Below are 15516 nucleotides of genomic sequence, written 5' to 3'. Positions count from 1 at the left end.
AAGTGCTTTATTAATATATTGATTGACTAATCACTTGGCAAATGGAGTTTGTGGAGTACATTGTTTGTGAAAGATCCTGGTTCTACCGTAGGCCTATTTATACCAAAAAGTATGTACAATGACCTGGTGGTTTGTGAAGGGTGTGTCAGCACTTAGTACACAATTGTGTTCGGCATTTCAAGACTGCTGTCACGGCTTTCTTCCTGGGATGAAGGAGATGACCAAAATGCAGCGAGGTTAGTGTTCAACATGTTTAATTTGACGATAAACTGTGAAACATTAACAAAATAACAAACGTGAAAACCGAGACAGTCCTATCTGGTGCAGAACACAAAGACAAGAAACAGGAAACAATCACCCACAATATCCCAACACAAAACAAGCCTCCTATATATGCTTCTCAATCAGGGACAACGATTTGACAGCTGCCTCTGATTGAGAACCATATTAGGCTGGACACAGAAACAGACAAACTAGACACACAACATAGAATTCCCACCCAGCTCACGTCCTGACCAACACTAAACAAGCAAAACACATAAGAACTCTGGTCAGGACGTTACAACTGCAAATTAATGATAAACTACAGCTTCATCCAGAGGTCACATAAGAAATATTTCAGAGAGAATTTAGACTCCAGAGAATTGTACCTTATACATACAATTCATCCTTCATTTATTCCGTTAGATATCCATCAAGTAGATGGTTCAATGTCTTTTTTTTCCATTAAGGAAAAGGACAGAAATAAAATAGATGCAACAAAGGGCAACAGAAAAAAACATTGCCGGATGTTATCTGTCGTTTAGGGTTGCAGCACACCCTATCAGCATTACACTATCACTTTCTCAAGGACAACACAAGTTACGTTTCCCAGTGTACGTAGCTTTCCTTTCAAATAATTCAATTTTTAAACTAATAATGTATCTGTATGAATGAAATAAAATTAATCATCTGTTATGACATGGATTTTCCTATTTGACAAAAGATCAAACACTAAACATTCAGTCTCTCAAAGGTTAATAAAAGGAAATATATTTTTCTGTAAACAAATGAATGCAAATAAATATTTAAATCTGTGACAGATGATATGATTCATATAAATAATTGTAACCTTCTTGAGCAAAAGCATACATTGGACTACAAATTACTTGAACTAATTACTTTAAAGGTTCCATCTGTTTTGCAAAATAAAACCCAATTGATCTCTATGGCCATATACAATGAGTGTAAAAAACATTATGCCCTTCCACCCTCTTAACGGCACACATACACAATCCATGTCTCAATTGTCTAAAGGCTTAAAAATCATTCTTTAACCTGTCTCCTCCCCTTAATTTACACTGATTAAAGTGGATTTAACAAGTGACATCAATAAAGGATCATAGCTTTCACCTGGTCAGTCTATGACGTGGAAAGAGCAGGTGTTCCTAATGTTTTGTACACTCAGTGTATAATATCATGTCAAAAAAACTCAAGAGACATTAAGTAAATAAATAGTATATCAAGCAAATATAGCCTTTCCCCCACAGGGACTTTTATGTTTTTTTCCATAGTTACTCTTTCAAAAATGTCACATTTATGTACTTTGGTTAGTGACAAACTCCATTTCCTCATAAAGCGTCCCCTCTATAGAACATTTACATCTACTCAGGTTTAGCTGATCGGAGCCCCTGTTGTGACTAGTTTGTAGTAGGCAGCCCTCTTAGCCATGAGTTCCTCATGTGTCCCCTTTTCTATGACAGCACCTTGGGACATGACGGCTATGATATCTGCCGTCTGGATGGTAGACAGTCTGTGGGCAATGACAATGCAGGTGCGTCCACGTCTGGCCTCATCCAAAGCCGCCTGCACTGTCTGTAGTTGGAAAACACAATGTTAAAAATAAGTTCAGTTGAAAGTGTTTGTTTTCATCATAAGGACATTCTATATTCTCTCTAATGTAATACAGTACATGGCATGCTAAGAAAATATCTAAGCAAATGCATCATTGAGCTGTGGATAGAGTGATTTATCTGATAGAAAGGATAATCAAGAGGTGATATATATATACTGAACAAAAATAAAAATGCAACATGTAAAGTGTTTCCTGAGCTGAAATAAAAGATCCCAGAAATCTTCCATATGCACAGAAAGTGTATTTCTCTCAAATGTTGGGCACAAATTAGTTTACATCCCTGTTAGTGAGCATTTCTCCTTTGTCAAGATAATCCATCCACCTTACATGTGTGGTATATCAAGAAGCTGATTAAACAGCATGATCATTACACAGGTGCAGCTTATGCTGGGGACAATGAAAGGCCACTCTAAAATCTGCAATTTTGTCACACAACACAATGCCACAGACATCTCAAGTTAAGGGAGCGTGCAATTGCCATACTGATTGCAGGAAGGTCCACCAGAGTTGTTGCCAGATAATTTAGTGTTAATTTCTCTACCATTGGCCTCCTCCAACGTCGTTTAGAGATTTTGGCAGTACGTCCAACCGGCCTCACAACCGCAGACCATGTGTAGCCACGCCAGCCCATGACCTCCATATCCGGCTTCTTCACCTGCGGATCATCTGAGACCAGCCACCCGGGCAGCTGATGAAACTGTCGGTTTGCACAACCAAAGAATTTCTGCACAAACTGTCAGAAACAGTCTTAGGGAAGCTCGTCTGCTCGCTCGTCGTCCTCACCGGGGTCTTGACCTGACTGCATTTGGCATCGTAACCGACTTCAGTGTGCAAATGCTCTCCTTCGATGGCCAGTAGAATGCTGGAGAAGTGTGCTCTTCACAGATTAATCCGGTTTCAACTGTACCGGGCAGATGGCAGGGTATGACGTTGTGGGCGAGCGGTTTGCTGATGTCAGCGTTGTGAACATAGTGCCCCAAGGTGGGGGTGGGGTTATGGTATGGGCAGGCATAAGCTATGGACAACGAACACAATTGCATTTTATCGATAGAAATGTCAACACACAGAGATACAGTGACGAGATCCTGAGACCCATTGTCGTGCCATTCATCTGCCGCCATTACCTTATGTTTCAGCATGATAATGCACGGCCCCATGTTGCAAGGATCTGTACACAATTCCTACTCACCAGACATGTCACCCATTGAGCATGTTTGGGATAGTCTGTATCGATGTGTACGACAGCGTGCTCCAGTTCCTACCAATATCCAACAACTTTGCACAGCCGTTGAAGAGGAGTGGGAAAACATTCCACAGGCCACAATCAACAGCTTGATCAACTCTATGCAAAAGGAGATGTGTCACGCTGCATGAGGAAAATGGCGGTCACACCAGATACTTTTCTCATACCTTTTTTTGAGGTATATGTGACCAACAGATGCATATCTGGATTCCTAGTCATGTGAAATCCATACATTAGGGCCTAATGAATTTATTTAAATTGACTGATTTCTGTATATGAACTGTAACTCAATAAAACCTTTGCAATAGTTGCACGTTGCGTTTATATTTTTGTTCAGTGTACATTGGTCTGGTCTATGGGTACCTTTTCACTCTCTGTGTCCAATGCAGAGGTGGCCTCATCCAGAAGCAGGATCTTAGGGTTTCTGACTATTGCCCGAGCGATGGCGATGCGTTGTTTTTGCCCTCTGGAGAGCTGGGACCCCTGGGCGCCAACCGGAGTCTCATATTTCTGCCAGAGTCAAAGATAACACAGGAGTGTCTAGTACACTACTTACAATATGAAGAGAACAGTATCAGAAGAAAATATCATGTTCCACCACAATAACATGTTTCATTTCTTTTACATTCTTCACAGTATAAAGGGAAGTTGGATAGTGTGACATAGACGTATTACAAAGATAGTACAATTTCACTTCCTTTACTCACATCTGGCAGAGTCATCACAAAGTCATGGAGATAAGCTTTCTTTGCAGCATCAACAATCTCCTCCATGCTCATGTTCCTGGTGTTATCACCATACTGTATGTTTTCAGCAATACTGCAGTCAAACAGCACTGGCTCTTGGGAGACGATGCCAATCTGAGCCCTCAGGAAGGGCACGTTGACAGTGTGTGATGGACGGCCATCGATCAACTGAAATGGGAACAAGGAAGTGTTTATTGTAAATACAAATAATAGTAATAGATTATGGCAGGCACTGTGGGCACACTTGATGAATTGTACCTGTGATTCCATCTACACTGAGTGTACAAAACATTAAGAACACCTGCTCTTTCCATGACATAGGCTGACCAGGTGAATCCAGGTGAAAGCTATGATCCCTTAGTGATGTCACTTGTTAAATCCACTTCTATCAGTGTAGATGAATGGGAGGAGACAGGTTAAATAATGATTTTTAAGCCTTGAGGCAATTGAGACATGGATTGTGTATGTGTGCCATTCAGAGGGTGAATGTGCAAGACAAAAAATGTAAGTGCCTTTGAACGAGGTATGGTAGTAGGTGCCAGGCGCACAGGTTCATGTCAAGAACTGCAACGCTGCTGGGTTTTCCACGCTCAACAGTTTCCCGTGTGTATCAAGGTGTTCCTAATGTTTGGTATACTCAGTGCACATGGCAGATAAGGTAAAGCACAGGAGGTTGGTGGAACCTTAATTGGGGAGGACAGGGCTTGTGGTAACGGCTGGAGCGGAATTAGTGGAATGGTATCAAACACATGGTTTCCATATTTATTTATTTTTACGCCACTTCATTTGCTCCGTTCAAGCTGTTGTTATCAGCCATTCTTCCCTCAGCAGCCTCCACTGAGGTAAGGTCATGTAAATGAAGTTAGGTCTGGTCTGAGGACTCACCACTCTGCCCTCATCTGGATCATAGAACCTCTCCAACAGCTGCACACTAGTGCTCTTCCCACAGCCACTACAGCCCACAAAGGCCAGGGTCTGGCCCGGTTTCACAGACACCAGTAGTCCATTTAGCACCTGGATGTCAGGCCGGGTTGGGTATGTGAACTTGCAGTTGATGAATTCTAACTCCCCTTTGAAATCATCCTGGAAAGAGAGCATGGCATTATTACACACCAACATGTTTGATGTCAATGTGAATAATGATCCTTTTCCACTTGTACTGAAAATGTCTGATTGAATAAACAATAATGTTTTTCTCACCCATTTCTCCCCGTCTATCTGACTCATGCTGATTTTGGGGACTCGGTCCAACAGTTTAAAGAACTGGGCAGCTGCAATCTTGGCTTTGGCATAATCTGGGGTGAATGAGGAAGCTTTTCCCAGTGCCGTCCCACTGATCACAATGGCAGAGATCACTCTGGGGATATGCACAACACATTGGCATTTGTTTGATAATACAGTAAGCTTTTAGGACAGAAATACAGCTTAAATGGGTATGTTTTTGAAAATGTACAGTAAATATGATGATGACCTATATGCAGTATTGTTATTCACAGGTTTTCTGTATGTCACTGTAAATACTACATGCACAACATTCAGCAAAAGAAACAAATGTACCTGAAGACCACCAGGTAATGTAATCTTTCAGAGCTGACCAGATAGCCTCCATATCTAAAGGAGGCGGCGTACGCCATAAAGATAACACACTGAGCAAAGGCAAAACAGATGCCGTAGATGTTTGCCTTCTTCTTGGCAGACTTATACGGAGCCTCCAGCTGCTGTTCATATGTATCCACAAATGTGCTCTCCTTGCACAGCCCTGCGATGGTCCTGATGTTGGCTAGAGCCTCACTGGACACCTGTGCGAGAGAAGGCAGATTGTCAAGTCTCTAAATTGAAATTTAAGTGAATAACACTCTCTGGACCAGTGCCTCGTACGAGGTCCTTTCATTTGACAGAAATGTTCTAACAACCCTTTTAAACCAAATGCGCCAAATATAACAGGTGTAGACCTTACAGTGAAATGCTTACTTACAAGCCCTTAACCAACAATGCAGTTTTTAGAAAAAATAAGTGTTAAGTAAAAAATAGACAGGTAAAACATTTAAATAAAAGTAACAAATAATTAAAGAGCAGCCTAAAAAGAACAATAACGAGGCTATATACAAGGGGTACCGGTACAGAGTCAATGTCCGGGGGCACCGGTTAGTCGACGTAATTCAGGTAATATGTACATGTAGGTAGAGTTAAAGTGACTATTCATAGATAATAAACAGAGAGTAGCAGCAGCATAAAAGGGGGGGGGGAAATGCATATATTCCGGGTAGCCATTTGATTAGCTGCTCAGGAGTCTTATAGCTTGGGGCTAGAAGCTGTTAAGAAGTCTTTTGGACCTAGACTTAGCGCTCCGTTACCGCTTGCCGTGTGGTAGCAGAGAGAACAGTCTATGACTAGGGCGGCTGAAGTCTGACAATTTTTAGGGCCTTCCTGTGACACCACCTGGTATAGAGGTCCTGGATGGCAGGAAGCTTGACCCCAGTGATATACTGGGCCGTACTCGCACTACCCTTGCAGTCGGAGGCCGAGCAGATGCCATACCAGGCAGTGATGCAACCAGTCAGGATGCTCTCGATGGTGCAGCTGTAGAACCTTTTGAGGATCTGAGGACCCATGCCAATTATTTTCCGTTTCCTGAGGGGGAATAGGCTTTGTCGTGCCCTCTTCACGACTGTCTTGGTGTGTTTGGACCATGATCATTTGTTGGTGATGTGGACACCAAGGAACTTGAAGCGCTCTACCTGCTCCATTGCAGCCACATCAATGAGAATGGGTGCATGCTCGGTCCTCCTTTTCCTGTAGTCCACAATCATCTCCTTTCTCTTGATCACGTTGAGGGAGAGTTTGTTGTCCTGGCACCACACGGCCAGCTCTCTGACCTCCTCCCTATGGGCTGTCTCATCATTGTCGGTGATCAAGCCTACCACTGTTGTGTCATCTGCAAACTTAATGATGGTATTGGAGTCGTCCCTAGCCATGCAGTCATGATTGAACAGGGAGTAGAGGAGGGGACTGAGAACGCACCCCTGAAGGGCCCCCGTTTTGAGGATCAGCCCGGCGGATGTGTTGTTACCTACCCTTACCACCTGGGAGCGGTCCGTCAGAAATCCACGATTCAGTTGCAGAGGGAGGTGTTTAGTCCCAGGGTCCTTAGCTTAGTGATGAGCTCTGAGGGCACCATGATGTTGAACGATGAGCTATAGTCAATGAATAGCATTCTCACGTAGATGTTCCTTTTGTCCAGGTGAAAAAGGACAGTGTGGACTGCAATAGAGATTGCATCATCTGTAGATCTGTTTGGGCAGTATGCAAATTGGAGTGGGTCTAGGGTTTCTGGGATAATGGTGTTGAAAAGCACTTCATGGATACAGACGTGAGTGCTACGGGTCGCTAGTCATTTAGGCAGGTTACCTTGGTGTTCTTGGGCACAGGGACTATGGTGGTCTGCTTGAAACATGTTGGTATTACAGACTCAGTCAGGGACAGATTGAAAATGTCATTGAAGACACTTGCCAGTACACATCCTGGTAATCCATCTGGCCCTGCGGCCTTGTGAATATTGACCTGTTTAAAGGTCTTACTCACATCGGCTACGGAGAGCGTGATCACACAGTTGTCCGGAACAGCTGATGCTCTCATGCATGTTTCAGTGTTACTTGCCTTGAAGCGAGCATATAATTAATTTAGCTTGTCTGGTAGGCTTGTGTCACTGGGCAGCTCGCGGTTGTGCTTCTCTTTGTAGTCTGTAATAGTTTGCAAGCCCTGCCACATCCGACGAGCGTCGAGCCGGTGTAGTATAATTCAATCTTAGTCTTGTATTGACGCTTTGCCTGTTTGATGGTTCGTCACAGGGCATAGCGGGATTTCTTATAAGCTTCCCGAGTGGCGCAGCGGTCTAAGGCACTTTATCTCAGTGCTTGAGGCATCACTACAGACACCCTGGTTCGAATCCAGGCTGTATCACAACCGGACATGATTGGGAGTCCCATAGGCCAGCGCACAATTGGCCCAGTGTCGTCCGGGTTTGGCCGGTGTAGACCGTCATTGTAAATAAGAATTTATTCTTAACTCACTTGCCTGGTTAAATATATATATTTTTTTATTCAGTCCCACTTTTTTAAAGCGGCAGCTCTACGCTTTAGCTCAGTGCGTATGTTGCCTGTAATCAATGGCTTCTGGTTTGGGTATGTACATACTGTCACGCCCTGATCTGTTTCACCTGTCCTTGTGATTGTCTCCACCCCCTCCAGGTGTCGCTTATTTTCCCCAATGTATTTATCCCTGTGATTCCTGTCTCTCTGTGCCAGTTCATCTTGTATTTTTGTCAAGTCAACCAGCGTGTTTTTCCCCGTTCTCCTTTTGCTATTCTCTTTTTGATAGTCTGCCTGGTTTTGACCCCTGCCTGACTCTGGACTACTTTCCTGTCTGCCTGATCATTCTGCCTGCCCTCTGACCTTGATTCTGCCAGCCCTTTGGTACCCTTGAACTCTGAACTGGTTTTGACCCTTTTTCCTGTCCACGACATTCTCTTCCATTACTCTATTGGATTATTAAATATTGTAAGACTCCAACCGTCTGTGTCTGGATCTCACCTTGTGTCATGATACATACAGTCACTGTGGGGACGGTGTTGTTGAAGCACTTATTGATGAAGCCAGTGACTGATGGTGTGTACTCCTCAATGCCATCGGAAAAATCCCGGAACATATTCCAGTCCTGTAGCTTAGCATCTGCTTCATCTGACCACTTTTTTATTGACCGAGTCACTGGTGCTTCCTGCTTTAGTTTTTGCATGTAAACAGGAATTAGGAGGATAGAATTATGGTCAGATTTGCCAAATGGAGGGTGTGGGAGAGCTTTGTTCGCGTCTCTGTGTGTGGAGTAAAGGTGGTCTAGAGTTTTTTTTCCTCCTCTGGTTGCACATTTAAAATACCGGTGGAAATGAGGTAAATTGGATTTTAGTTTCCCTGCATTAAAGTCCCCGGCCACTAGGAGCGTCGCCTCTTGATGAGCGTTTTCCTGTTTGCTTATGGCCGTATACAGCTCATTGAGTGCAGTTTTAGTGCCAGCATCGGTTTGTGGTGTTACCGATAATAGGGTGTTTAACTCACCTGTCCTGCTGCTTCCATTGCCTTCTTATCCTCGTTTGCAAAACCTGTCAGCATTTTGGCTTGGAAGACCCCAGACAAGCCAATAAGTGGTAAAAAGCAAACCACTACCAAGCTTAACTTCCAGCTAAAGGAGAACGCAATGATGAAAGACGCTCCGATGTTGGTCAAGGAGTTCACAATCATCCCAATCTGCGATCCAGTTGCCTGCAGTGAAAATACTATTAATTCTCCAAGCTCATTTTATAAACAGAAATATATACAGTGAGGCACAAAGAAATGTTTCAGAACTACCCCTTTGGATCATCTCATAATTTGTTAGAAATGGTTCTAATGGGTTCCACGGTATGTGTCCCTGACACTCACCCCCTGGACCATGGAGGCGTCAGTGGCCAGCCTGGTGGTGAGAGCTCCAGGGCTGTTCCTGGGGTCATCAAACCAGCCTACCTCCTGTTTCAACATGGCCTGGAAGCCCACCTTCCTTAGCCTGCGGGTCAGGAGCTCCCCAGACTTCCCAAATGCATAGCCCTTAAACAAAACAACAGTGTTCACACACATTACTAGGGCCTATTGTCTGAATCACATGAGGCTGCTGAGTGGAGAATAGCTCATAAGAATGGACGGAACGGCGCAAATGGAATGGCATCAAACATCCGGAAACCATGTATTTGACACCATTCCACCCATACCGCTCCAGTCATTACCACAAGCCCGTTCTCCCCAATTAAGGTGCCACCAACCTCCTGTGGTCTGAATGTTAGCATCTTACTATGGAATGTAACAGCTTGATGTGCAGTACAATATAGCTACCTGTAAGAACTGAGAGAAGAAACTTGTCACCGCCACAGCGCAGAACAGGATACATATTCCATTGATCTGCGCTCTCTGTTCATCCAAGTCACGTATAGAAAACGTCTGCAAATCAAAACAACAATATGGATGGAATGAAATACATTTAATGGAACAGCAACACCTATAATTATCACTACCAGCCCAGCTAATATGAAACTACATTATAAACATAGGCTTGATATGTACATAATGAATAGCCTCTCACCCCAAGGATCTGGCTGAATAAGATAGCATAGATTGGATTGACGGAGCCATTGATGGCAGCTCCTATAGATCCCAATAGCATGTAGGGCCACTCTGACTTGTTGTACTTCAGGATTCGAGCCACTGGTGCTGGCTCCACACGTTCCTCTGCTTCCTCCTTGGAATGCTGTGGGAATATACTGTATGAGGGACACTCATTTCTCTTAGAAATTAGGAGGGAAAATTGAATAAAGTACACTAATACAAAACTGATAATACAAGGCTGCTTATAGAATGACCTCAATACCTTTGACCTTTGAGGTTCCATCTCGTTTTCCATTATGGCAAGGAATTTGTCTGATTTAATTCTGATACTGCCAGTTATGGCATCAGGGATGAGTTCGTTTGACAGCTGGGTGTGAGATCGCAGGCGAAGAGATTGCCTTTAGGAGAAAGAGTGAATTACAAAGGCTTTACAAATTAGCTTCACTGAATCATTGTTAATCATAAGCAGTGTCACAAGCCTGTTCTGACATGACAATTAGGTTTACCTCAACCCAGATTCATAGCTTCCTCGACTGAAACGCTGAAGGATTTCTTCCTCAATGGTTTCATTGTCCGGACCTAAAATTGAAAATGAACATGTTATTTTTATCCATACAGATATCAAAAGTGAACAATGAATCATTATGAATTGCTCTTTATGTCAGACCTACCTTTGTTTGTTTTGTCACTGGGCATGTCATTTCCTTGGTTCTGAAGGGTAACGAGAGTAAAGTAGACCCCCTTCTTTTCTAGAAGATCATTGTGTGTACCGCTTTCCACTGCCCTTCCATGCTCAAACCCAATAATGACATCAGCATTGCGGATAGTGGAGAGGCGGTGGGCGATGCTAATGGTTGTCCTGCCCATCCGAGCCTTCAATCACAGACATGATCCGTTTTGTAGTTGAGGTAAACATTACAACATGGGTAGACCATGATTTAAAACTGGAACAAATATTCAAAGCACTGACTTTGTGGTGATATAATGATTGATCGATTTTGTCTTGGAGTCACACACCTTGTCAAGTGCCTCTTGTACAATGGCCTCACTCTCGTTGTCCAGAGCCGAGGTAGCCATGTCCAGCAACAGGATCCTGGGGTTGCGGATCAGAGCTCGGGCAATAGCGATCCTCTGCTTCTGTCCTCCACTCATCTGACCACCACCCTCACCCACCAGCGTATCAAACCTCTGTATAACCACAGACAAACGTTTTCTCCTTTTGACATTTCAATGTGTTTCTTGTATGAGATAGTATCAGAGTAATACATTGTATTTATTTGCTAAAGGTGTGCCTGTGGTACCTGTGGGAGGTCCATGATAAAGTTATAGGCGTTAGCCTCCTTGGTGGCCTGGATGATGTCGTCCATGGTGACCCCAGGTCGCCCGTAGCGGATGTTGTCAGCGATAGTCGTGGCGAACAGCACCGGCTCTTGCTCTACTATACCAATCAGAGAGCGAAGCCACTGGATGTTCAGGCTGCGGATGTCATGGCCATCCAAAGTCAACTATAAATGAGAAGCATTATGTGCATCAAACACAATAACATCTTGTACTGGGCTTTAGTCATACGTTTTGTGTCCCAACCATATTGCTGTAATAATGTGATAGTAAACATAGGTGTATCTTCTGAGCCTTATTACCAGTCCTTCCTTGGGGTTGTAGAATCTCTGAAAGAGTTGAACTGTGGTGCTCTTCCCTGATCCGCTTGGCCCAACAAAAGCTGTGGTTTCTCCTGCTCTGATCAGCATGCTCAAAGAATCTAAAATCTAAGTAAACAGATAGTGGTTGTACATTGAGATATCTTTTGGGGATGATTTGAAGTTAAAGAAAGTGAGCGAAGAGGGTTTACCTTCACATCTGGCCTAGAGGGGTAGTTAAATGTGACGTTGTGGAATTCAATGTCACCCGTGACCTTGTCTAGTTTGTGGCCCTTCTCTGAGAAACAATCGATTTCTGGCTCCTGAAAGTGAACAGATTTATAAAATACTTTATAACTGAAATGTAATTGTTCTTAGTTCATATATTTTCTAAATTTCTGGCCTTACCCGGTCAATGGTATCGAAGATGGTCTTGGCTGCAGCTCGACCTGAGGCGAAGGCTTCCAGGCATGGTGAGGCCTGACCCAGGTTCATAGCTGCCATGAGAACTCCAAAGAATACCTGGAGACAAAAATACAAAGACATCCGTACATTTTCACCACTCCTATTATTACGTATTGGATACATATTTATTATTTGATCATGTGAGTTGCCATACCTGGATAAGAGTACCAGGGGATAGCTCTTTGGTTTCGATGACCAGTTTTGAGCCATACCAGAATGCCAAAGCATAGCAGAGGAAGATGATACACCACAGGTATCCTTGAAACACTCCAATGATCGTCCCCTTTTTCACACCCCAGTTCTGAGCCTCAATAAGGTTTTTGTCATACCTGTTCAAATGTGAAATGCATATTTATAACAAATTTTCAAGTGCCAAGACATTGAAGTCAGCAGGGAAGGGAAGGTTAATTTGAGCAGTGTCTCACAGCAAGAAAATAATCCTGCAGCAACAGGAAATGTGAATTATTGTGTGCATTATAATTAATGGACATTTTTGTAGGGGTTGTTTTAAAGTGGAAATGACTTTTTGAAACCTTCAATACACTACAAGTTTGCATTTCCTGCTGCGCAGCATATTTTCGGCAACAGGGTGATCAAATTAAGATCCTACAGTATTTCAAGTTACCTTTCAACCTCCTTGTCCTCCCCTCCAAAGGCTGCCACTGTTCTGATGGATGACAGTACCTCATCAGCTACTGACCCTGCCTTGGCATAAGCCTGGAGCTCCCGACCTGTCAGTCTGGCAACAGCCTGAGGAGTGAAAGAGTGGAGATGACAGACTGGTTTGTCTGGTTTATCTATAGTACATTTCACACATCTACTAAGGTGGTGTGAGACCTCACTAACAGACTCAGAGGCTGTTACAACAGAATGAGTGACCATCATCAAATAAAGTGATTTAATACATTGACTTCAACCCATCTCACCATGGCCATTAGTCCAGCAGCAAGTCCTATTAGTGGGCTTACTGCGATGACCACCATGGTCAACTTCCATCCTCCGATGAACCCCACCATGAAGCCGAAGATGAAAGTGGAGATCCTCTCAATGAAGATAGACACCTGGTCAGCTATCGCATTGTTGATCTTGTTGATGTCGCTGAGGTGAGAGAACAAGTTCAATCACACAATTGTTGTGGTCCGATTAGAATGTGTCAAACCCAAAATGTAATGGTTATTTATAGAAACATCTTCCAAACATGCCCTCAATCATTCACACATCCCTGTAGAAAATAAATCATGTGTTTCGGTCTTACTCTGATATCCTGGTGTTTAATTCTCCAACTGAATTGCAGTCAAACCAGCCAATCTCCATTCGCATCACCTTCCTAAAGTAAGTTTTCCTGATTCTCTGGATCTGTCTGGCAGCAGCAGACACCCAGAGGGCAATCTACACAGAGCAGGATTGAATGCATGTTTAGAAAAAACGGTTATAGATTAAGAAGGTTAAGAAGGATGCAAGACTCAATGGAGAGAAAGCACTTTGAGCAGGAAGTTTAACCCACTTACTTGGAAATAACTAACAATCAAGACTCCTAATCCAATACCAACATAGTAATATGCAAACATGGTCATCTGTGCTTCGATATCCACCCTGTAAAAAAAATGGATGCTTAGCTATACTGTATATATTCTTGCTAGCCATTTCACCTCCGTTACATAAACATTTTGGGATCCATAACTCATTCCATTCTAACCAGGACCTTCAGCATCAGCATGGACAGTAATGTGAATAGATCGACATAGAAAACCTTGGCGCAGGAGTAAAATATAGTCCACAATAGAAAAGTGTCAACTCACCCACAGAAGACCGTTGTGTTCTCTGCTATTTCAAATATGGAGCCATTGATCCAGGTGATGGTGTGGTTAATGCAGGTTTTGTTGGGGTCTACCAGTTCTTGGACCTCGAGCTCGTATGCCACAAAGGTGTTCGTCATCATGCCATACACCAAGAGCATGAGAGGGGAGGCTGCCCCGTGGACTAGTGCACATAAGCCCCCCACTACCATCATCAGTGTGTCCTTCCATGTTGCAAATCGAAACTGGATCAAATAGATAGGTTACATCATTTTCTTCCAATAAAAGGAAATATAATATTGTGCAGTCATAGCAAAAACAGTCATTATTAATCACAATTAATAATAATTCATAATATCTTAAGGATAAAAAAGAAATACCAGTTGAAAGAATCCAACATCCAGGAGCTTTTCTTTTTTCTTTCCATCTCTGCAATAGAAACAATCAAATGGGAAGAGCTGTTGTATGGTGATGATCAAAGTTGATCTGATACTTTCATGATGATAGAAGTGTATAGCGGTATGATAGATATTATGCTAAGAAGAGCCAAGTTACAATTGGAAGAGTTTTGTGAAAAGTACCCGTATAGGAAAAAAGTGTTGAAGAAAATAAATAAGATATGGTCAGATTTCATTTGTGAGGTTCATTCAACTGTGAATGAGGGCAATAATGCAATGAATGGAATGTAGTTTACTTGAGTATGAATCAAATGTTGTTATTTGAAAAATAAAGAAGAAGAAAAAAGAAGCTACTGTTATTACAATTCCAATCAAAAACAGACACTTACCCTTTTTCATTCTCTGTTCAAAAAGAAAGGTCAAAGTTCAATTGAAACTTGAAGAAGAGATCTACAATGTGATTTCAATTCTTACTGGGGCATGATCATGTTAACGTTATGGTATTTGTGGTATAACAGGAAGAAATGGGACACTTACCTTCTTCTTCTCTGTCTGGTTTTGTATGGCAATATTCTTTGTCAGTGTCCTCCTGTAGAGAAGTGACCTTTTTCAAGTAAATAGGATCCTTCATTTTTGTAGCTTTAACTCTGACAGGCACGTCCTCGCTGGGTCTAATGGGAGAGAAGGGTCATTTTAGCTCACAGTCTTCTTCACAAACATCCGCAAAAATACATTCACAGTCTGGAGTGAACTGTCTGTACTGCCATCCAAATGTAACTTCTATGGTAACACATTTTGTGGGATAAAATTTCTAACAAAACAATCTTAACATCTCTGGAATTCAATGTTGTGTTATCTATTTGCCATGACTATAGACGGAATCAGGACTTTTGGACTATGAAGGACTTGATGACAAGTAGTTGTATCCTTGACAACACCATTAGAGCCATATAATAAGTCCTCTATTACATAAAATGGAAAATAAATTAATATAATAAATAAAATAAAACATTTGATCATTGAAAGTCATATTATTGAATAGAAAAACCATAGAATGAATAGGTTCTCTGTAAGATTTTTATTTTTTTTAAAGGAGCTACCCTGACAAATTCTGAAATGTTTTTTTTAAAGATATAAATATGTAAATTACAG

General features: G+C 42.4%; 1 protein-coding gene across 1 annotated transcript; it reads right to left on the bottom strand.

Moving 5' to 3' along the window:
- Positions 1 to 237: 237 nt before the first annotated feature.
- abcb11a (ATP-binding cassette, sub-family B (MDR/TAP), member 11a) lies at positions 238 to 15084 on the bottom strand. The gene is made up of 26 exons (XM_055871994.1): positions 15067 to 15084; positions 14347 to 14502; positions 13970 to 14211; positions 13679 to 13763; positions 13426 to 13559; positions 13097 to 13268; positions 12796 to 12920; positions 12325 to 12499; positions 12114 to 12227; positions 11918 to 12028; positions 11709 to 11834; positions 11370 to 11573; positions 11086 to 11256; positions 10740 to 10941; positions 10575 to 10647; positions 10331 to 10466; positions 10046 to 10210; positions 9799 to 9903; positions 9355 to 9516; positions 8992 to 9195; positions 5441 to 5682; positions 5084 to 5240; positions 4769 to 4966; positions 3845 to 4051; positions 3501 to 3647; positions 238 to 1854 (listed from the first exon to the last, which is right to left on the bottom strand). Exons 1-26 carry the CDS (start codon positions 15082 to 15084, stop codon positions 1654 to 1656), a joined length of 4032 nt encoding a protein of 1343 aa, XP_055727969.1. The 3' UTR covers positions 238 to 1653.
- Between the last annotated feature and the right edge of the window lie 432 nt (positions 15085 to 15516).

The sequence above is a fragment of the Salvelinus fontinalis genome, chromosome 19 (assembly GCF_029448725.1).
Source record: "Salvelinus fontinalis isolate EN_2023a chromosome 19, ASM2944872v1, whole genome shotgun sequence".
NCBI classification, from domain to species: domain Eukaryota; kingdom Metazoa; phylum Chordata; class Actinopteri; order Salmoniformes; family Salmonidae; genus Salvelinus; species Salvelinus fontinalis.
Note: the sequence above shows the minus strand (reverse complement) of the source record. Positions and strands in the feature narration are given on the sequence as shown.

What these genes read in the sequence shown, in the direction of transcription:
- abcb11a (XM_055871994.1), bottom strand. An exon ending in GAGGACAAGGAGGTTGAAAG is followed by an intron (nt 12,500 to 12,795) that starts GTAACTTGAAAT and finishes ACATTTGAACAG; the next exon opens with GTATGACAAAAACCTTATTG. An exon ending in AGCTATGAATCTGGGTTGAG is followed by an intron (nt 10,467 to 10,574) that starts GTAAACCTAATT and finishes TTTCTCCTAAAG; the next exon opens with GCAATCTCTTCGCCTGCGAT.